Source organism: Ochotona princeps, chromosome 2 (assembly GCF_030435755.1).
Source record: "Ochotona princeps isolate mOchPri1 chromosome 2, mOchPri1.hap1, whole genome shotgun sequence".
NCBI classification, from domain to species: domain Eukaryota; kingdom Metazoa; phylum Chordata; class Mammalia; order Lagomorpha; family Ochotonidae; genus Ochotona; species Ochotona princeps.
In genome coordinates this window covers 26,865,829-26,886,703 of record NC_080833.1, presented here as the reverse complement: position 1 = coordinate 26,886,703, position 20,875 = coordinate 26,865,829, and the positions used below count along the sequence as shown (strand labels likewise).

General features: G+C 42.1%; 1 protein-coding gene across 3 annotated transcripts in view; it reads right to left on the bottom strand.

Annotated features, from left to right (window-relative positions):
* AGO3 (argonaute RISC catalytic component 3) overlaps window positions 1–20,875 on the bottom strand; it is a 126,973-nt gene that overhangs the window by 41,307 nt on the left and 64,791 nt on the right. For all 3 annotated transcript variants that reach the window (XM_004591586.3, XM_058678830.1, XM_058678838.1), the window contains one exon: window positions 1,149–1,283. In XM_004591586.3, coding sequence (XP_004591643.1) covers window positions 1,149–1,283 — 135 coding nt within the window. The remainder of the gene's footprint in view (window positions 1–1,148; window positions 1,284–20,875) is intronic.

Here is a 20,875-nt window from a genome sequence, read left to right as displayed (position 1 = left end):
ATGTGCTACCCTCCTGACAACATCAACTGTGCAGTTAACACAGATTATGAACAGACAATGATTATGATTGCAAACAGTTACATTTAATAGCTTCTTATTTGGGCAATTAAATAATCTGAGATAAATGGATGCTTATTTGTAAGAAGGAAAAATTTTCCTTTTAAGGTTTTTTATTACAATGACTTTCTCTTGGTTATTGAATGACAAAAAATGAACTGATTACTGAACCATCGTGTTACTCTAATTGATTTGGAGAATTGAAGGATGTTCAGGGAACATGCCTGAATGCTTCATTCAAACCACAAGCTGGACATTTTCTGCAACAAATAGGTCATTTCTTAAAATAAAAACAGCATAATTATTTCTAGATATTTAAGAACTAATACTTAAAGAGGATTTAGACTATTCATCCTGATTAGAGAACATCTTATTTCCCTTCATGTCTAAATCATCACTACGGGTTCTAAAAAATCATCAAAAATTATTTAAAAATCCTGTCAAAATTGCAGATAAAGTACAACTTATATCGGTTTGAATATAAAGCCATACATGCGTATCTAAATATAATATAAAGAGTATATAAAATGTAGGTTTTAGAATACGATTAAAATTTTTTCATTTTGGGAAATCAAATTTACGTGAGTTCAATGTACATGTGATGCAGCACCACTGATCAATCTTAGCTATTAAGTTTAGAGTATCAATGATCAAATCTATAACACACGTAATTTAAATGCACATTAAGCATACTACCCTATTTGCATAAATTTTAAAAGGAATAAAATTAATCTATCATTTCAGAAAAACAAGGAAGTCACTTTGCCAGAATACGTTCAAAGAACAATTCTAGTTCTGAACTAACGATATTTTTATAAAATAAGCTTCCTTTTTTAATAGTATCATAGGCACATTTTCAATGCATAACAAAAAATTAGCTAGTGACAATATTAATTCCATTATTTGGTATATCTTTCATTCAAACACTATCCAATATGTGATCAAAATGAATTTTTTTGACAGCAATGAATTTGTTACAATTAAATTTCTACAAGTAATGTTACAAACATAAATTACAAAAACTTTTCAAAAAAAGGATATAATATGCATGTAATTTATGGGTAAGTTGTTCTAAATGCTAATTAATTCACCTTTTATCTCTTTGGTGAATTTTACCCGATGAGAATCAGTCAGAGGTCTTGGTTGCTCATCAATATTATGAATGTCAAGAACTTCACACATGAACTGAATCACAGGTTGTGCTTTGTAGAAGGCAGTGGCAGAAACTAAGTAGAAAAACACAAATAATACAAATTAGAGTCTCCCTAAAAGATTCAAAAGCTTCATTTTAGGTTCCATGACACTTGAGTAACCAGAGTTAAAATGAATCCTTATATACATTTCTACACACACATCTATGTACACAGGTACATAAAATTGTAGAAGGAAGCATATTAATTATTAACATATCAATTATAGACATATATATCTTAACTGAAGAACAGAAAGTTTCAATTTGATCTCTAAAGCATTAAAAAGGCCAAATATTACAACTGTTACAGTTTTTCTTTCATAAGGAGTAACTGAATCATCCCAGATGAAAGGGTTAGGCTAAATAAGATTTCTATGCAAGTTCACACTGTTCATCTATTCCAATGAGTTTTTCTTGCCTTGTAATTGAGAAAACAATGGCACCGGATGTTGGTGTTAATACAAGTTACCGGTGGCAATACTAGGGAATTTGTTCTCAATGCTAAAGCAACAGTTGGTGGTTTTCTGTCAATCAGCATTTCTTAAACCTGGATTTTGAAGGTTTAAGAAATTTTCACTATTGGTTAGTAGATCATCATCACTCATTTCTTAAACAAATACTGATAACTACTCCAGGTTAAAAAAGTCTTTGGGAGGGCCGGGGGCAGTGGCCTAGCAGATAAAGTTCTTGCCTTGAGCGTGTCAAGATCCCATGTAGGCGCCAGTTGTAATCCTGGCTGCTCCACTTGCCATCCAGCTCCCTGCCTGTGGCCTGGGAATGCAGTCAAGAACGGCCCAAAGTCTTGGGACCATGCACCCATGTGGGAGACCTGGAGGAAGTTCCTAGTTCCTGGCTTCGAATTGGCTCAGTACTGGCCGATGAGGTCACTTGGGGAGTGAATCATCAGGTGGAGGATCTTTTCTCTGTCTCTTCTCTCTTTATATCTGACTTTGCAATAAAAATAAACCTTAAAAAAAAAAAAACCGGGAAAATAGAATGAAGTCTAAAATAGATAATAAGCTATGTGTTATCATAGCTTAAACCAGCCAAAACCATCTCTCCAAAGAAAGCCTACCACGAAAAAAAAACTATCTCAATACTAGTCCTATTACAAATCTTCCTAATTATAACATTCTCAGTCACTGAACTGATTTTATTCTATGTTTTATTTGAAGCCACCCTTATTCCTACACTTATTACTTGCTGGGGTAATCAAACGGAATGACTAAACACACGAGCCTATTTTTTATTTTATACCTTAGTGGGATCCCTCTCCCTCCTAGTAGCTCTACTTTATATTCATAATACCACAGGAACACTAAATTTTCTAATTAATCAAATATTAGCCCGCCCCTGACCAACTCCTCATGATCTAACTCCCTCCTATGGCTGGCCTGCATGATAGCATTCCTAGTAAAAATACCCCTATGTGGACTACACCTGTGACTCCCCAAAGCCCACGTAAAAGCCCCCATTGCAGGCTCCATAGTCCTAGCAGCAGTCCTACTAAAGCTAGGCGGATATGGGATAACATGCTTACCCCTTATCCTAAACCCTGTAACAGAGTACATAGCCTACTCCTTTCTCCTCTTATCACTATGAGGGGTGATCATAACAAGCTCTATCTGCTTACTACAGACAGACTTGAAGTCTCTAATCGCATATTCATCCGTCAGCCATATAGCGCTTGTAATCGTTGCAATCCTAATCCAAACCCCATGAAGCTTTATAGGGGCCACAGCTCTAATAACCGCCCATGGTCTAACTTCATCTATATTATTCTGTCTAGCCAACACTAACTACGAACATATTCACAGCCAAACAATAATTCTAGCCTGAGGACTACAAACCATTCTCTCCCTTATAGCCACATGATGACTACTAGCAAGCCTGGCAAACTTAGCTCTACCCTCCTCAATTAACCTAACTGGAGAACTATTTATAATTATCTCATCATTCTCTTGATCTAACTTTACAATTATCTTAGCAGGAACTAATATATTAATCACCGCCCTTTATACTCTTTGCATACTCTCCACCACCCAACAAGGAAAACTTACATATCACATCAATAACATAACCCCATCCTTTACACATGAACACTCCCTAATATGATTCCACCTAGTTCCTCTAATCCTAGTTCCTTCTATCAATCAACCCTAAAATCATTCTCGGCATTATGTACTGTAGATATAGTTTAAACAAAATACTAGATTGTGAATCTAGCAATAGAGGTTAATAGCTCCTTATCTACTGAGAAAGTATGCAAGAACTGCTAATTCCTGCCACCATATGTAATATTATGGATTTCTTAGCTTTTAAAGGATGGTAGTTATTTGTTGGTCTTAGGAGCCAAAAAATTGGTGCAACTCCAAATAAAAGCAATTAATCTACTTTCAACTTTTTATCTACTTTAACAATTTTTATTCTCACTTTACTATCGTAATATTTTTCCCTCAAAAACATGCCTATTGGTTCGGGCCTTGGGTTTGGGGGCAAGTGCTGCTCCTCACAGTGTGGCGGCTGTGGGGGGTGCCCCTGCTGGGTCAGACCCAATGTTGGGGGCTCACGCCAAAGACACTGCCACAAGGCAGTGAACGAGTCCTCGGCCTCACCCAGGACCCAAGAGAGCTCTTTCCTCAGGGTAAGTGCGCCATGAGGGAACTTGGGAACTGGGTTAAAATTCCTAGCTCCGCCTAGCTGCTAATATCTTGCAGCTAGGTGAGTTTGGGAGGGGTTTGGGCCTTGGGTTTGGGGGCAAGTGCCGCTCCTCACAGTGTAGCGGCTGTGGGGGGTGCCCCTGCCGGGTCGGACCCAATGCTGGGGGCTCACGCCAAAGACACTGCTGCAAGGCAATGAATGAGTCCTCGGCCTCACCCAGGGCGGACAGTACACCATGCGGTGCCAGGCTTTGCCTGCTGGCCGCCCGGCGGCCTGCTCTGGGTTTTTTTTAAGATATGTTTGCTGCCTGGGTACACCCATGACTAAGTCCAATTTTAGTGTAGGTGAGTAGTCAGTCTTGGGTGATTCCCAGTGACAGGGTCATGGAAGGTTTAGGCATGCGTGGGGACTGAGACCTGGTGGTTTGGAGGGAAGTATCCAGGAGACAATTACGGTTAGTCAGATACACCAACCCAATTCGGAATACAGAAATGGCCTGTTTGCCTAGAACATCACTGATCGTCACACGCCAGCCCACACCAATACTATGGATGGGGGCCTCTTTGGCAGTGATGGGTACCATTACCCAACTGTTTGGTGGAGTGGTCACATTTGGCAGGGTCAAGACTGTATCCAGCATGCGAGAGAACTTGGTCTGGGGGTAGACTCTATGGGGTTGTGTGGGCCCAACCCTGTAGAAATACAAGTTCCCCTAGTTGGACACCCTAACAGGGTTGAGGTTCCCACCAAGGGGCGCGTGGGCTGGAATGGGGGCTGCGTTCTATCTAGGAAACAGTTGCAGTCACCCGAGGCACTAGTGTGGGCTGGGACTGGATGCACCAGGCCAGTTCAGACCCCAACACCAACTGGTGTCATGGAGGACCAGGGTAGATGTGGGACTGACTAGTCTGGGTCTCAACCCCCTACTGAGCCATGTGTGAGCTGTATGTGGGTATGGACGAGCCAAAGCTGGGCTGAAACATCCAACAACAAGAACCAGAATGGGGTGAAAGCAAGCCAGGAAAAGCCACTGTTCCTGCTAGGACAGGAGGTGAACTGAGTAGGGTTGGCTCAAGGACCCCCTGGTATGCGCAAAATCTGGCATTGGGAGGGGTTCTGATAGAGGAGCCTGGGCAACTCCTCTGGCAGGACACAGTCCCTGCAGGTAAGCGCAAGAAGCATGACAGGAAACAGCCCAGAATAGGCCATGGAAAGTTTCCCACTGGCACACATTTGGCATGGGTCAGAGGCAGACCAGGCTGAATCAGTTCATGTCATCCACTGGCAAATCCGAACACCAGAACAGAGTGTGGGTCGAGCCGGGTTTGGTTGCAACAAAACCAGTACACATTATGAAATGCCAGGGTGAGGTTGCCTGTACTGGATTTGAATGCAGCACCCAACCAGCACACGTGAGATCCAGGAAGAGAGGGACAGAGCTGGCAGGGGGATTAAGGGGCTGGTCCCCTCGCCAGACAGCTACTCCCACCGGAAGGAGAGCATGGGCTGGGATGGGGACAGACAAGACTAAGCAAGGCTGCAACACCTGTGCGCCTCACGTGGACTAGATCAGGGAAAAGCCAGGCTGGGCTGATTATTCCTGTGGGTGCAAGCATAAATTAGAGCGGGTGAGGGATGTTTGGGCTTGGTCGCAGCATCAGCTGGCAGAAGCTGGCACTGGGGGCTAATTCTGTCAAGTCAAATCACAGAATCACCTAAAGAGTGCATAAACTGGGACTGAGAGAGACCTGGGAGGGAAAAAGTGGGTTCTCCCTTCCTGGGTCACTAGTCCCGCGGGAGAGCATGAAAACTAGGACGGGGGCTGGGGTGGCTAGACAGAGAGGCACTGAGCAACATCCGTGAGGGCTGGATGGTTGAGTTGGTTAGATGGAACTAAGCTTTAATACCCACTGACAAGTACAAGAGCCAAATGGGCTGGGGGACAGACTGGTCTACTGCTATACATACTGGCAAACCAGGGTAGGGGCGGGCCTGGTGGGGTTATTGTGGGTCGCCCCGACTAGGCTGTAGCCCCCACTGGTTGATGAAAGGGCCGAGTATGTGCTGGGCAGAACCAGACTGGACTGCAACACCCATTGGTTCCAGTACAACTCGGGACTGAAAACAGAACCAACCCAGCAATTGCAACCACCAGCTGATCGGGGTGATGGACTGTGCCGGGCCCTGTGCTTGCTAGAACATACAAGAATCTGGTCTGGGAATACCTCAAAGTTTCTTTGGCGATCTCCCCAATCGAACTGCTGGACTCAGAACTCTAACCAAGAAAAGACAGAAGACAGGACAGGTCAATCATTCATCTCAGCTATATGTTGGCAGCGAAATACTGGGCAAACGGAGACGTCATGATGGACCATATCAGTCAGTGGACGACCTCACTGAGCGAAACTGGCAACGATTCATAACTGGAGAAGTATGAAAACCACTTGAGCAAATATCTCAGAGCATGCCCCACATCCGGGACTTGGGGTGGGCGGGAAACCGGGTGGGGCTTCTCCCTCAATATGCCCCTTTACCTCAGATACATGATGGAAACAATATGGACATAATAGTATTACCCACTTCCCTATACCCCCTGAACCTTTTTTTTAACCGCAATTAACTATGTAAAGATTGTCAACAACAATACAATAAAATATAAAAAAAATTAAAAAAAACATGCCTACTGGGTGCTGAACTATTTATGTAGTGCTCTTCTCCCTTTCTCTATTTGGTTTAGGATTAAATATCTACCATAAATATCTCCACATCAACAAGGACATTCACTAGAATGTTTTCAGTAGTTAATCTCAGAATTCATTTGAGTGGTGAGGTTACTGTGGTCTAGATTAGTAAAGCTATCACTATGACACTAACATGCCTTGTAGGTGCCAGTTTAAGTTCCAGCTGTACCATTTCCAATCCAGGTCCCTACTGAAGACCTGGGAAAAAAATTCCACATGGCCCAAAGGCGGGGACCCTGTACCATGTGAGACCAGGATGAAGCCATTGCAGCCACTTAGGGGCTAAGTAGCTGACAGATCTCTCTACCTATCCCTCTCTCTGTAACTCTGACCTTCAAATAGAATAGTCACTAAACCTTCACTTTGCATGTGCCAGAATTCCATATGGGCACCAGTTCATTTCCTGATTGCCCCACTTTCCATCCAGATCCCTGCTTTGTGGCCTAGAAAAGCAGCTGAGGACGGCCTAAAGCTTTGGGACCCTGTACCCATGAGGGATACCCAGAAGAAGGTCCTGGCTCCTGGCTTCAGATTAGAGCTAGGCTCTGGGTGTTACAGCCATTCAGTGAGTAAATCAGCAGATGGAAGATCTTCCTCTCTGTCTTTCCTTTTCTCTGTAAATCTGCTTTCCAATAAAAAATAAAACAGGGCCCGGTACGGTGGCCTAGCGGCTAAAATCCTCGCCTTGAAAGCCCCAGGATCCCATATGGGCGCCGGTTCTAATCCCGGCAGCTCCACTTCCCATCCAACTCCCTGCTTGTGGCCTGGGAATGCAGTTGAGGACGGCCCAATGCATTGGGACCCTGCACCCGCGTGGGAGACCCGGAGGAGGTTCCAGGTTCCCGGCTTTGGTTTGGCGCAGCACCCGCCCGTTGCGGCTCACTTGGGGAGTGAAACATCGGACGGAAGATCTTCCTCTCTGTCTCTCCTCCTCTGTGTATATCTGACTTTGTAATAAAAAATGAATAAATCTTTAAAAAAAAATAAAACAAATGTTAAAAAATATATCTGTAATAGGGTCCGGCATGATAGCATAGTGGTTAAAGCCCTCACCTTGAATGCGCCGGAATCTCATATGGGCGCAGTTCGTATCCCGGCAGCACTGCTTCCCATCCAGCTCCCTGCCTGTGGCCTGGGAAAGCAGTGGAGGATGGCCCAAAGTCTTGGGACCCTGTACCTGTGTGGAAGACCTGGAGGAAGTTCCTGGCTCCTGGCTTCGGCTCCAGCCGTTGCACTCACTTGGGGAGTGAACCATCGGACGGAAGATCTTCCTGTCTCTCCTCCTCTCTGTATATCCGCCTTTCCAATAAAAATAATAATCTTTAAAAAAAATATATAGATAGATATCTGTATAATGGAAAACAAAAGTAAAATAAAAAATATGTACTTACAGATACATGTGTAAACAACTTTTTTTAGGTGAGCTCTGATGATAAATTAAAAAATTATTCATTATTACTTATTTGGGTTAACTTTTTAGAAGTAAATATATAGGAAAATAAATATGAGCAACATATTTATTTATGGTTTGAGCCCCGGCAGGCCCACTTTCCATCCAGCTTCCTGCTGAGAAAGCAGTCGAGGATGGCCCAAAGCTTTGGGACCCTGCACCCGCATGGGAGACCTGGAAGAAGCTCCTGACTTCAGACTGGCTCAGCTCCAGCTGTTGCGGCTCACTTGGGGAGTGAATCATTGGACAGAAGATCTTCCTCTCTGTCTCTCCTCCTCTCTGTATATCTGACTTTGCAATAAAAATGAATAAATCTTTAAAAAAAAATATTTATTTATTTATTTACTGGAAAGACAGATCTACACAGAGGACAGACAGAAAGATCTTGGGTTCACTGGTTCACTCTCCAAGTAGCCACAAGAGGCAGCGCTGATCTGATCAAAAGCCAGGAGCTTCTTCTGGGTCTCTCATCGGGGTGCAGGACAGGAACTGGCACCCATACAGGATCATGGCACATGCAAGGCGAGGACCTCAGCCACTAGGCTCCGTGCTGAGCCCACTTTTCCCATAATATTTTTTTTTCTTTTTTTTTTGTAATCTTACAAGTAAATTCTCATTGGAGTGTTAACATTCACAACAAACGTTTCACATATTGCTGAGATGTAATCACTAAATGAACAGATGAGAACTATTTGTTCTGCTTAAAATTCTTTTTTCCTCTGTTAATCCTATTGTACTTCCAATCATTTTACTGTTTTACCATCACTGTTACAGGAAGGCAAGCAACTGAAAACCAAATACAATAGTGAAAGCTCTTATAAAGTTAAGAAATCATTGACTATAGTTTTAAATTAAGAGTGAATTTTAATATCCAAAAGTCTATCTCTCTTCTCACTGGCTGAACCTTAATATGTAACAAATTTTTATGTTATTGCTTTGTTGCCTTTCACAATTTAACTAATTATTATGAATAAGTAGTGTTTAATGTTTTAGAAATCTACTAATAAATTATATTAACTAATAAAGGAAATAAGCATACCATCATTTCCATTGATAACAGCTCCCAAAAAAGCATTTGCTAAAATTCAGTACTGTGGCAAATATTTTTTTTAAGATTTATTTTTTATTTTTATTGGAAAGTCAGATACACAGAGAGGAGGGGAGATAGAGAGGAATCTCTTCTGTCTGTTGATTCACCCCCCAAGTGGCTGCAATACTGGAGCTGAGCCAAACTGAAGTCAGGAGCCAGGAGCTTCTTCTGGATCTCCCATGTGGGTGCAGGGTCCCAAAGCTTTGGGTCGTCCTTGTCTGCTTTCCCAGGCCACAGGCAGGGGGCTGGATGGAAAGAGGGGCTGCCGGGACACAAACCAGCATCCATATGGGATCCCGGTGTGTGCAAGGTGAGGACTTTAGCTGCTAAGTTACCATGTTGGGCCCACAAGTACTCTTTTTTTTTTTTCATTTTTTAAATTACTTTTTTTGACAATCTTTACATAGTTGATTAGGGTAAAAAGGTTCAAGGGCTACCGGAAAGTGGGTAAGACTTTTAACAAATACTGTTAGTGTATCAGGATAGGAAAGAAAGTTTCTTTATTTCATTAAAGTTATTTACCAAAACTCAGATAAATTTAACTTAATATCAAGCCCTCACTAGCAGAGCAATTTCAGAAAAATAAAAGGTGAAAAAAGGTTGGAAGGGGAGAAACAAAATTATTTCTATGCACAAAATGATTGTCCATAGACGTTACATCTACGGACAAATTACAGAGTTAGTTAATAGTTCAGTAATGTTGCTAGATTTAAGATCAATATTTGAAAATAAATTTATTCTTTGGGGTGAAAGCCAGCCAAGAAAAGCCACTGTTCCTGCTAGGACAGAAGGTGAACTGAGAAGGGTTGGCTCATGGACCCCCTGGTATGCACAAAATAAGCGCAAGAAGTACGATAGGAAACAGCCCAGAATAGGCCATGGAAAGTTTCCCACTGGCATACATTTGGCATGGGTCAGAGGCAGACCAGGCTGAATCAGTTCATGTCATCCACTGGCAAACCCGAACACCAGAACAGAGTGTGGGTCGGGCCAGGTTTGGTCGCGACAAAAACCAGTGCACAATATGGAATGCCAGGGTGAGACTGACTGCAGCACCCAACCAACACACATGAGAACCAGGAAGGGAGAGGGCAGAGCCAGCGGGGAGATTGAGGGGCTGGTCCCCTCTCCGGACAGCTACTCCCACTGGATAGCGTGGGCTGGGATGGGGACAGACCAGACTGGCCAGGGCTGCAACAACTGAGTGCCACATGTGGACTAGATCAGGGAAAAGCCAGGCTGGGCTGATTATTCCTGCCAGTACAAGCATAAATTGGAGTAGGTGAAGGTTGTTTGGGCTTAGCCGCAGACAGCTGGCAGAAGCTGGCACTGGGGGCTAATTCTGTCAAGTCAAACCACAGAATCACCCAAAGAGTGCATAAACCGGGACTGAGAGAGACCCAGGAGGGAAGTGGTGGGGTTCCCCCCTCTTGGGGGGAGGGCATGAAAACTAGGACGGGGGCTGGGGTAGCTAGACAGAGAGGCACTGAGCAATATCCGTGAGGGCTGGATAGTTGAGTTGGTTGGAGGGAACTAAGCTTTAATGCCCATTGACAGGTACGGGAGCCAAATGGGATGTGGGACAGACTGTGCTAGTCTGCTATACATACTGGCAGGCCAGGGTGAGGGGCGGGCCTGGTGGGGTTATTGTGGGTCGCCCCGACTGGGCTGTAGCCCCCACTGGTTGATGAAAGGGCCGAGTATGTGCTGGGCAGAACCAGACTGGACTGCAACACCCATTGGTTCCAGCACAACTCGGGACTGAAAACAGAACCAACCCAGCAATTGCAACCACCAGCTGATCGGGGTGATGGACTGTGCCGGGCCCCGTGCTTACTAGAACATACAAGAATCTGATCTGGGAATACCTCAAAGTTTCTTTGGCGATCTCCCCAATCGAACTGCTGGACTCAGAACCCTAGCCAAGAAAAGACAGAGGACAGAACAAATCAATCAACCACCTCAGCTATATGTTGGGCAGCGAAATACTGGGCAAATGAAGACTCTATGATAGACTGTGACAATCAGCGGATTCTTCAATGACCTCATCGAGCTGGGAGTGGTGAGACTGGCAGCGATCCATAACTGCAGAACTATTAAAACCACTTGAGCAAATATCTCAGAGCATGCTCCACATCCGGGACTTTGGGCGGGTGGGAAACTGGGTGGGGCTTCTCCCTCAATATCCCCCTTTACCTCAGATACATGAAGGAAACAATATGGACATAATAGTCTTACCCACTTCCCTATACCCCCTGAAACTTTATACCATAATTAACTATGTAAAGATTGTCAACAATAAAAAAAAAGTAATCGAAAAAAATAAATTTATTCTTATACACTAGCAATGTAATTTATTTATTTATTTATTTATTTATTTATTTATTTATTTTTGACAATCTTGACATAATTAGGGTAAAAAGGTTCAAGCACTAGAGGAAGATGGGCAAAACAATTAGTTCCGTATTGTTTCCTTAATATATCTAATGTAAAAGGGTGTTTTAAGGGAGAAGTCCCACCTAGTCTCCCACCCATCCCAGGTCCCAAATGTGGGGCATGCTCCGAGGGTCTTGCTCAAGTGGTTTTGATAGTTCAACAGTTCTGAATTAGCAATGTAATTTAAAGAAGATAACATTTACAATCCCAATAAAAAACACAAGGCACTAGGATAAAGTGTAAACAAAAGATGTATTGGAGTACTGGAGTAACAAGTATTTGAATCACTGAAAGATATTACACAAGAGCTAAATTAACAAAGTAATATACCCTATTAATATAAATTACCACAAATGAATCTGAATATGCTAAACAATTTTGGTCAAAATACGAACAGGAAGCAAGCAACCTTCACACCCCCTTGGAATTTAAGAAGCTGATATTCTAAATAAAACTGAAACAACAATGAAACAAGAATAGTGAATATAATTAATAAAAAAACCCCCTCATTTATTTGAAGTGAGGGAGAAGGAGAGGCAGAGGGAACTCGTCCATCCACTGTTTCACTCCCCAAATGGCCACCTGACTCTGGATGGGCCACGGCCAAAGCCAGAGCTTCATTCAAGTCTCCCGCAGCAGTATAGCGGCCTAAGGACTTGGTCCATCTCTGATGGTTTCCCAGGTGCATTAACAGGGAGTCAGATGGGAAGCAGAGCAGCCAGGACTTACACTCAACCATATGTGATGGCAGCACAGCAGGCCACACTTTATTCACTATTCACAGTGCCAGTCCCAACAAAAAAATTCTAGAATAAGACCTGCCTTCTTATTCATCAAGATTTTTCTAATCCTATTCAAATTAAGGGGCTATGAGATTAAAAACACAAATGAACAGATTTGAAAGCTTACCTAATAGCATAAACAAAAACAAGTACCAATTCAAATAACTAAATATGAAAAAGAAAATAAATATTACAAAATGTAGAATATGATACTGGAGGTAAAGAATTCAAGTGAGAAACTACAAATCATAAAAACTGTAAGAAAAAAAATGCCACAAAGAAAACTTTTAAAAAAAGAAGCTATATATTAGAAGGTATGTACAATACATACAATAATTAGTTATCTAGCATATATAAAGAGTCCCCAAAAAACAAGATAAAGCAAAAGAAAAAAAAGGCACCTTGGGATGGCATTGTGGCATAGTGGGTTAAGCTACTGTCTTTGATACCAGCATCCCACTTGAGCACTCATTTGGGTCATAGTTGCTCCATTTCTGATCCAGTGCTGCACTAACATAGTAGGGAAAGCAGTGGAAAATGGCCCAAGTACTTGGGCTGGACCCCTGCCACCCATGTGGAACAAGCGAATGGAGGTCCAGGTTCCTGGCTTCATCCTGGCCCAGTCTAGGTCACTGCAGCTATTTGAGAAGTGAATCCTGCCGTTCAAACAAATAAATAATTATGTTTAAAAAGGCCAACAGATATAGCAGACATTTCATAGAACACCCAAATTTCAAGTATGTAAATTTTCACTAATAATATTTGTAATTAAGGAAATAGATATGAGAGTACCTCAAAACGTGTGTGAAAGAGATGAAAATCCAGTCTAATGCTTAAAATACTCCTAGGACATCTACATCCAATATTGGATTATCTGTATTTGATATGTGCCTGCTCCGCTAATGCATATTTTAGTTGCTAGTGATGAAGGCTCAAGTAATTGGGTTGCTGCCATATTCATGGCAGACCTAGATTAAGTTCCTCATTCCTAACTTGAGCTGACTAGTCTTAGCCACTGCTGGCATTTTGGGAGTGAACCAGTGGATGAAAGTTGTCTTTCAAAAAAAAAAAAAGTTGTCTTTCTTTGCAAATCTATCTCTCAAATAAGTAAACAAAACAGGTTTACTTGGGGGCAAAAAAAACGAAACACATGCATAATTTTTCCATAATAGACATTTTCCATTTTTTGAGGACTCCATGTATGTACATGGATTCCAAAAAACCTTTTTGTATCAAAATAAACTTCCCTTAATCCTACTTATCACAAACTTTCAAAAGCTTGCTTAGTATTTCAAAGGCAAATAGACAACGAGAGAGGGAGAGATACTTCCTCCGGCTAGTGCACCCCTGAAATGTCCGTAATAGCTAGGATTAGGTCAGGCTGATACCAGCAGTCAGGATCTCCATTCTGTCCTCTCATTCTTGTGGCCAAGGCCCAAGTACTTGGGCCACCTTGTGTTGCATTTTCAGGTGCATTAGCATGAAGCAGAGATTTAAACTGGCATTCCAATGTGGGATGCCAGTACTGCAAGTGGCAGCTTAACCTGTTGCACCACAATGTCGGTCTGTCCATGAACTTTTTGAATCACTCTCCTTTAAAAATATTTTGGGACAAGAATTTAGCCTAGTGATTAAAAGAGCTGTTAAGATGGCCACAGGCCAAATTGGAATACTAGAGTGCTTGGGATTTCATTCCTACCTCTAGCTCCTGGAACTGAGTATGGGCCATCCATGTAGAACACATGGATTGTATTCCCACCTTTTGGTCCCGGCCCATGTCCAGCTGCTGTGGGCATCTGGGGACTGAAATATGGACAGGAATGCTTTCTCTGGTTCAAAACAACAACAAAAATCCATTCTTCCATTTTATATCAATCAAGGTTAGCAGAAAATTTCAACTGTTAAAACACACTGACAAGCCAATGGAAGAATGAAAGATCTTAGGTTGTTTAAATATCAACTAATTAGTCTCTCAGGAGAGCAAATTATAATATATAATTTGAAGATGTGTATGTTTTTAACCCAGCAATTCCACTATGCTGGACTATATAGTCTAGAAAAATCCCACTTTGCAAGAAGAGACATAAGTAAGAATGTTTATGGCAGCACACGTATGAAAGCAGAAACAATGGAAATAGCCTAAAGATGCCATCAATAGAATGGATAAGCTAGAGCACATTCCAAAATTCAAATGAATGGACAGACACTAGAATTCGGAGAAATAAAATGCACATATTTCTACAGAGGAGTCTGGGGAAAGAATGTATTAACCATCCAATATTTAGATAAATACAAAATCAGGAAAGATTTACTGATACAAACTATATTTTCAGAATACCAGTGAGATAGTCATTCAATTCATGAGCGCTGCATACCTGACTCTATTAAAGCCATTAAAGTTTTATAATATAGTCTAAAACTCATGTCTTGTTTTTATTAGGTTTATTTACAAATAATTGGCAAAAATATTTTTGTTTCTTAGTAAATGTATCCTTTAACTTATTAACTTAATTATTGAATGTTTATTATTTCAATTTGGCTTAATGTTTTAATGGGTAGCCATGTTAGAATAATAAAAAAAAACCCAAGTAGATCTAAATACTTACTGGTTACCACTTCTCTGGAGCTTGTATTCATTTATCTGTAAACCTCGCAGCTTTGGAGTAAAGATTTGCAAGGTACCTGTACTGAAACATACCAGCAGTACCACAGAGCCCTTTTCCTATTTTTAAAGAAGTGGCTACTCATGTCATTTTCTCAATGACCTACTGGGGTTTTAACTGTAGGCAGAATCATTTTGCCAATGCAAATTAATTCCTTGCAGAGGTTGAATGCAAGAATTTTCCATGAGGAAGACATCAGGGTTATTCACTTTGTTTTTCATTGTATGAAAACTAAAACTTTAACCATTAAGATAGCAGACTATAACAGGTAAGAAAAAACAAAATTTATGTTCTATTTTGTTGAGAGGCTTCTATGTCTGCCACAGACATAGTCTGAAAGATGAGTTTGAAAGCATTTTTTCTATTTTCTCAAAGAATTCATGAAAGGCTGGTAATACATTATTCGTAAAAGTTAAGATACAACTTTCAGGCGAAGTCATTTGGGACTGGAGTTGTCACAGTGCAAAGGAATAATGGTTCAATTTCTTTGACACAGGGTTATTGAGACCCCACCTGAGTCAATTTCAATAAACCTGTACTTGTCAAAGAATTTGTCTCACCTAAAATATCAAATTATATTGTATAAGTTGTTCATAACATTTCCTTATTTGCATATGCTTTAAATTTTTTTCTTTTCATTTACTTGAAATGCAGAATGACACAGAGAGATCGTCGTCTGCTGCTTCACCACCCTAAGTTCCCCAGTAGCAAGGAATGGGCCAGGCTGAGGTCAGAAGTTGCATGGCTGGGGCCCAAATCAGTACTCTGATACGGAATGGGCACATACTAAGTGGTGGCTTAATTCGCTGTGCTACAATGCCTGCCGCTTCCTCATTCTCTTTAATTCTGAAAGACCTTTAGTGATGTCTCTCTTCCCTAGTACTAGTAATCTGCCTTTATCTCTAGAGTTTGTGTTTGTTTATTTTTAAAAAAAGATTTACTCATCTTCTTTGGAAAGAAGTGGCCACAGTGGTTAGAGTCTAGCTGAGCTGAAGCCAGAAGCCATTCCGAAGCCAGGAGCCAGGAGCTTCTTCCTCATTTCCCATGTGGCTGCAGGTCCCAAAGGGGATTTTCACTGTGGCCGGCAACTGAGTCCAGTGGTCTAGCTGGGGAATCCTCCAAGAAACCCTGCCTGGGGTGACCTCAGACTTGACTCTTTTGTGTGCCTGCCAGTGAAGGGTCAGATTTGTTCTGTCACTTGCATCAGCCAATGCACATACTGGTAGATGCAGCTGCTTGGTCAGTTCTGCTCCCAATCCTATGTCTCATGCAAACTGATGGGTGCTACAGCTCAGCTTAGCTCAACCCAGTCCAGCCCAACTCAGCCCCTTGTCTTTAAGGATACCAGCAGCTGTTGCAGCCTAGTTGGGGTGATCCCTAATAACCTCCACCAGGCCTGTCCCTGACTTTTTGGCATGTGCTGTGGTTTTCATGCACACTCATGGGTACTGTGGCTTAGCTCAGACCAACCAGGCCCCAGACCCAGCCCACGTGTATGCAGACGTGTACTGCCTTCACCAGTCTGGTGCTACCCTATCCATGGCTCTCACACTCACTAATGGGAGCTGCAGCCTAGCAGGGAGTGCCCACAGTTCCCTTACCTAGGGCTACTCCCAGTCCCAGATCCCCCAGATCCAGTGCCCACCAGGGAGAACTGTGTTCCAGTCTGATATGACTTGTATCCAGTCCTAGTACTTGCCAGCAGGTGCTGTGGCCTAGTCCTGCTGGTCTCTACCCAATCTGGCTCTTGCGTGTACCAGTAGGTGCAGCAACCTTGCCCAGTCTGGTCTCTTCCTAGTCTCAACTCCAGTGAGTGTCTGGTGAGTTCTGTGGTCTAACCTGCTTGGCCCATTGCCACCCCCAACACTCTGCACAAATCAGCGAGTGCTGAATTGCACAGAGGTAAGTCCATAAGTCCCCTACAGAATCTGCCCCTAGATCTGATTTCTTGCATTCACAATCTAATCTCTGCTCCAACACACATGACAGGATGCCCAGCCAGGCACACCTCCTAGCCCCAGCTTTTGCATGTGCCAATGGGTGGTGGGTAATGCTAATTTAGCTCAGTCCGGGTCTCCCACATAAGCAGATGCCTTGTCCTGGCTGAGATGCCCTGCAGTTTTCTCCCTCTAAATCACCTGGTCTCAGCTTCCTCACCCATCTGCGATTGCAGTGGTCCAGTGCATGGACTACCTCAGAAGTCACTCCTCACCTGTCAAACATGCCCTCAGCTGCTCCCATTCCAATGCATCCCCAGACCCCTTTCCCTGGCTATCTACAGTTCTACCTCCAGCCTCCTGGCCTGGTCCTCAGGGTGGCATGTTCCAGCTTGGCATTCCCCAAATATTTCCAGGGGAAAAAAAGAACAGGCAACTATAATGGCATAGTGGTACAGTTAACACAAATTTGGCATGAACCAGGGCCAGAATGCCTGCCAGCTATTGGCTGCTTTTCTCCCAGAAGTGTAACATTTACCTGGGTACAAGGAAGCCTAGGTAGTTGCCTACAGCTGGAGTTATTAATTACTCTTTAAGAAACAGTTGACTTCAGTGCTTTTCTGCAGTAGTTAATTTTTACTGAGTTTTTAGTATTAATCTTCTACTTACTTTGTGCTTAATTTTAATTTTTCCAGTTAGCTTAAGATGGAAACTCTATAGCTGTCAGCTTCCAAGATGGTTCCAAATAACCCTCGACTTACAGGCTTCAGTTTTGTATTGTTTCACATGAACATAATTGATCGCTGTAACCAACAGAGCACTATGGAAACGGTAGACTGTAATTTTCGCTGCCAGGTCTTAGTGCTCTTACAGCTTTTGTCTTGCTCTCTCATGGATTATTTGCACTGGAAAAGTTTGCTGTAAGTCTGTGTAGACAACCAGCTCATGGAGAGGTTCACGGCAAAATAATGAGGATTCCAGAAATAACTCATTACTAACTGAGTGAATCATCCTGCAACTGGATGCTCCCAGCTCCAGTAAGGACATCAGATAACTGCATTCTCATGAGAGTCCATGAATCAGAACTAGCCAGATAAGGCTCTTGTCAATTCCTAACTCATAAAAGCTATGTGTCAGCGTTTATTGTTACTTTGAATCACTAAGTTTGGGGGCAATTTGAAATGCAACGATAAGTAAAATAAAATAGGATTTAATTATTCACTTTAACCTTATTAAGTATCTACTGTATCAGAGATTTTCTTTTTTTCTGGCTTAGAATTTAGACACCAAAGCTGACCCCTAAGAGCAGATTCTGGATTAACACAGTGCATGAAACATGAGCATCTCATTACACTGTTTCCCAAAGTTCACTAAACTATGGTTAAGAAATTAAAAGAACAAAAAAAGAGAATAAACATAGAAGGAGGTGAGAACAAAATAGGAAAATCATCAATGTTTTGGAAGATGGAAAGTGGGTAAGTTGTAACTGACAAAACAGATCCAAGAAAATGGTATCAAGAACCACTATACTTGCACTATGGACCCTTCAAAAGGCATAAGTGGCAGTGCCAGGTACCTCTGATGCTGGTGGGCAAAGGATGGGGGCGGTTGTAGTTTGAGAAGCAGATAGGACCCTAGATCTCGTGTCTAGTTCCATGCTGCAGAATTCCTTCTTTGCATAAATCTGAAATATTTATGCTGTGAAAAAGTACAATAAAAGCCCTCTGTACACACTCTCTCAACAGTACCAAAAACAAAGGAGTAAATGACAGTAAACACACTGAACACTGAATTCAGAAGTTCTACCAGCCAGAATCACCAACTCCACTTCCAGAAGATAGGTAACCAGAATGCTACCCTATGGACACCAATGGATAACTTAATCAGCTAAGAGGAGATGAAAGGATTGAGAATTCTCCAACTTTAGACCACTAAAGTCACCTATGAGGAAACTCAGACGAAAAGCCTCATCTATACAAGAGAGAGAGAAAAACAAACAAAAAGGAATTCTGGTGCAGTGTGAGGATGTACAATAGCCACAAAATAGTGTGCTCACTAAGCTAGAGACTGAAACTATGCCATAAAAACATAAAATTCAGCAAACAGCAGCAGTGAAAAACCAAAAAAAAGGGTTAGAACATGAAGCTGAGTAAACTTTTTAGAATGTAAACCAAGAAAATACAAAGATCATGGATATATACTTAAGATGGATGACTTTTATAATATATGAATTAAACAAATCTCAATATAGCTATTTAAAAACCTGGAGTAATGCTGTTAAGTGTCTGAAAGAAAGAAAATCTCAACATGGAAATTCAGATGACGCATAACTGAAATTTGCTGGTAATAATTTTGTAATATGTAAGCTATTGCGATTTGAACTTTTTTCCTATGAGGCATCTGAAAACTAAACAAAAAAGAGGGGCAAGTGTAGAAAAGCAAACAGAATAACACAGAAGCAAGACAAAAGGAATTCCCTGGGCTGATACTGCATTGTGATCTCTAGATCACTCTGTCCCAAAATGTCAAGGGTACACCCAACCAGACTGAAATGGCATGAAACAAGAATGAGGTAGGATAAAGGCTAACACCGAGATCTTAATCATACCGTTTTCTATCTATCTATTTCTTTCCCTACCTTTTTTTTTTAAAAAAAGATTTATTTATGAATTTATTTGAAAGCAGAGTAATAAAGAGAAATCTTCCATCTACAAGCTTACTTTCCAAATGTTCACAAAGCCAGGTCTGGGCTAGACTTATGCCAAAAGCTAGAAATTCTATCCTAGTGTCTTACATGGATGGCAGAAACCCAAGGACTTGGGGCATCTTTTAGCTGCCTTCCCAGCATTAGCAGAAAGCTGGATGGGAAATATGCAGAAGCTGGGACTTTTTAAAAAAAGATGTATTTATTTTTTTACATGAAATGCAGATTTATAGACAGAAGGAGCGATAGATCTTCCATCTGCTGGTTCACTCCCCAAATGGCCACAATGGCCACAGCTGAGCTGATGCACAGCCAGGAGCCAGGACCCAGGAGCCTCTGCCAGGTCTTCCAAGTGGGTTTAGAGGCCCAAGGAATTGGGCCATCCTCTGCTTCTTTCCCAGGCCATAAGCAGGGAACTAGATAGGGAGTGGACCAGCTGGGACATGAACTAGCCCTCATAAGGGATTCTGGGGCCTTAGGGTGGAGGAGGATTTGTTGAGTGACAGTGCCAGTCTCTGAATTGGCATTCTGATATCAGATGCCACCATCATAAGAAGCAAGTCCTTACACTGTTTTTCTAATGTGTGGACAGACTGCCTGAGCCAGTCTGACCCATTTTTAGTTGCCTTGCTTGACCAAATGTTAACAAAGTTCCTGCCTAAATCCTCTGGTAACTCTCATTATACTTCCTAAAAACGTTCTTTCTTTTTTTTTTTTAAGATTTATTTTTTATTTTTATTGGAATGTCAGATATATAGACAGAGGAGACAGAGAGGAAGACCTGTCTGTTGATTCACTCTCCAAGTGGTCAAAATGGCTGGTGCTGAGCTAATCCAAAGCCAGGAGCCAGGAGCCTCTTCCTGGTCTCCCACAAGGGTGCAGGGTTCTAAGGCTTTGGGTAGTCCTTGACTGCTTTCCCAGGCCACAAGCAGGGAGCTAGATGGGAAGTGGGGCTCTGGAATTAGAACTGGCACTCATATGGGTTCCTGGTGTGTGCAAGGCAAGGACTTTAGCTCTTAGGCTACTGCACTAGGCCCAATGTGTTCTGTTTTAATCTACTTCTGAAATGGCTAATTAGAATATTATAAAATAAAATTATTTCTTAATTTTAGTTAGAAATGAACTGAAGAAGATCATAAAATAAGCTGTAATTGTGATTAAT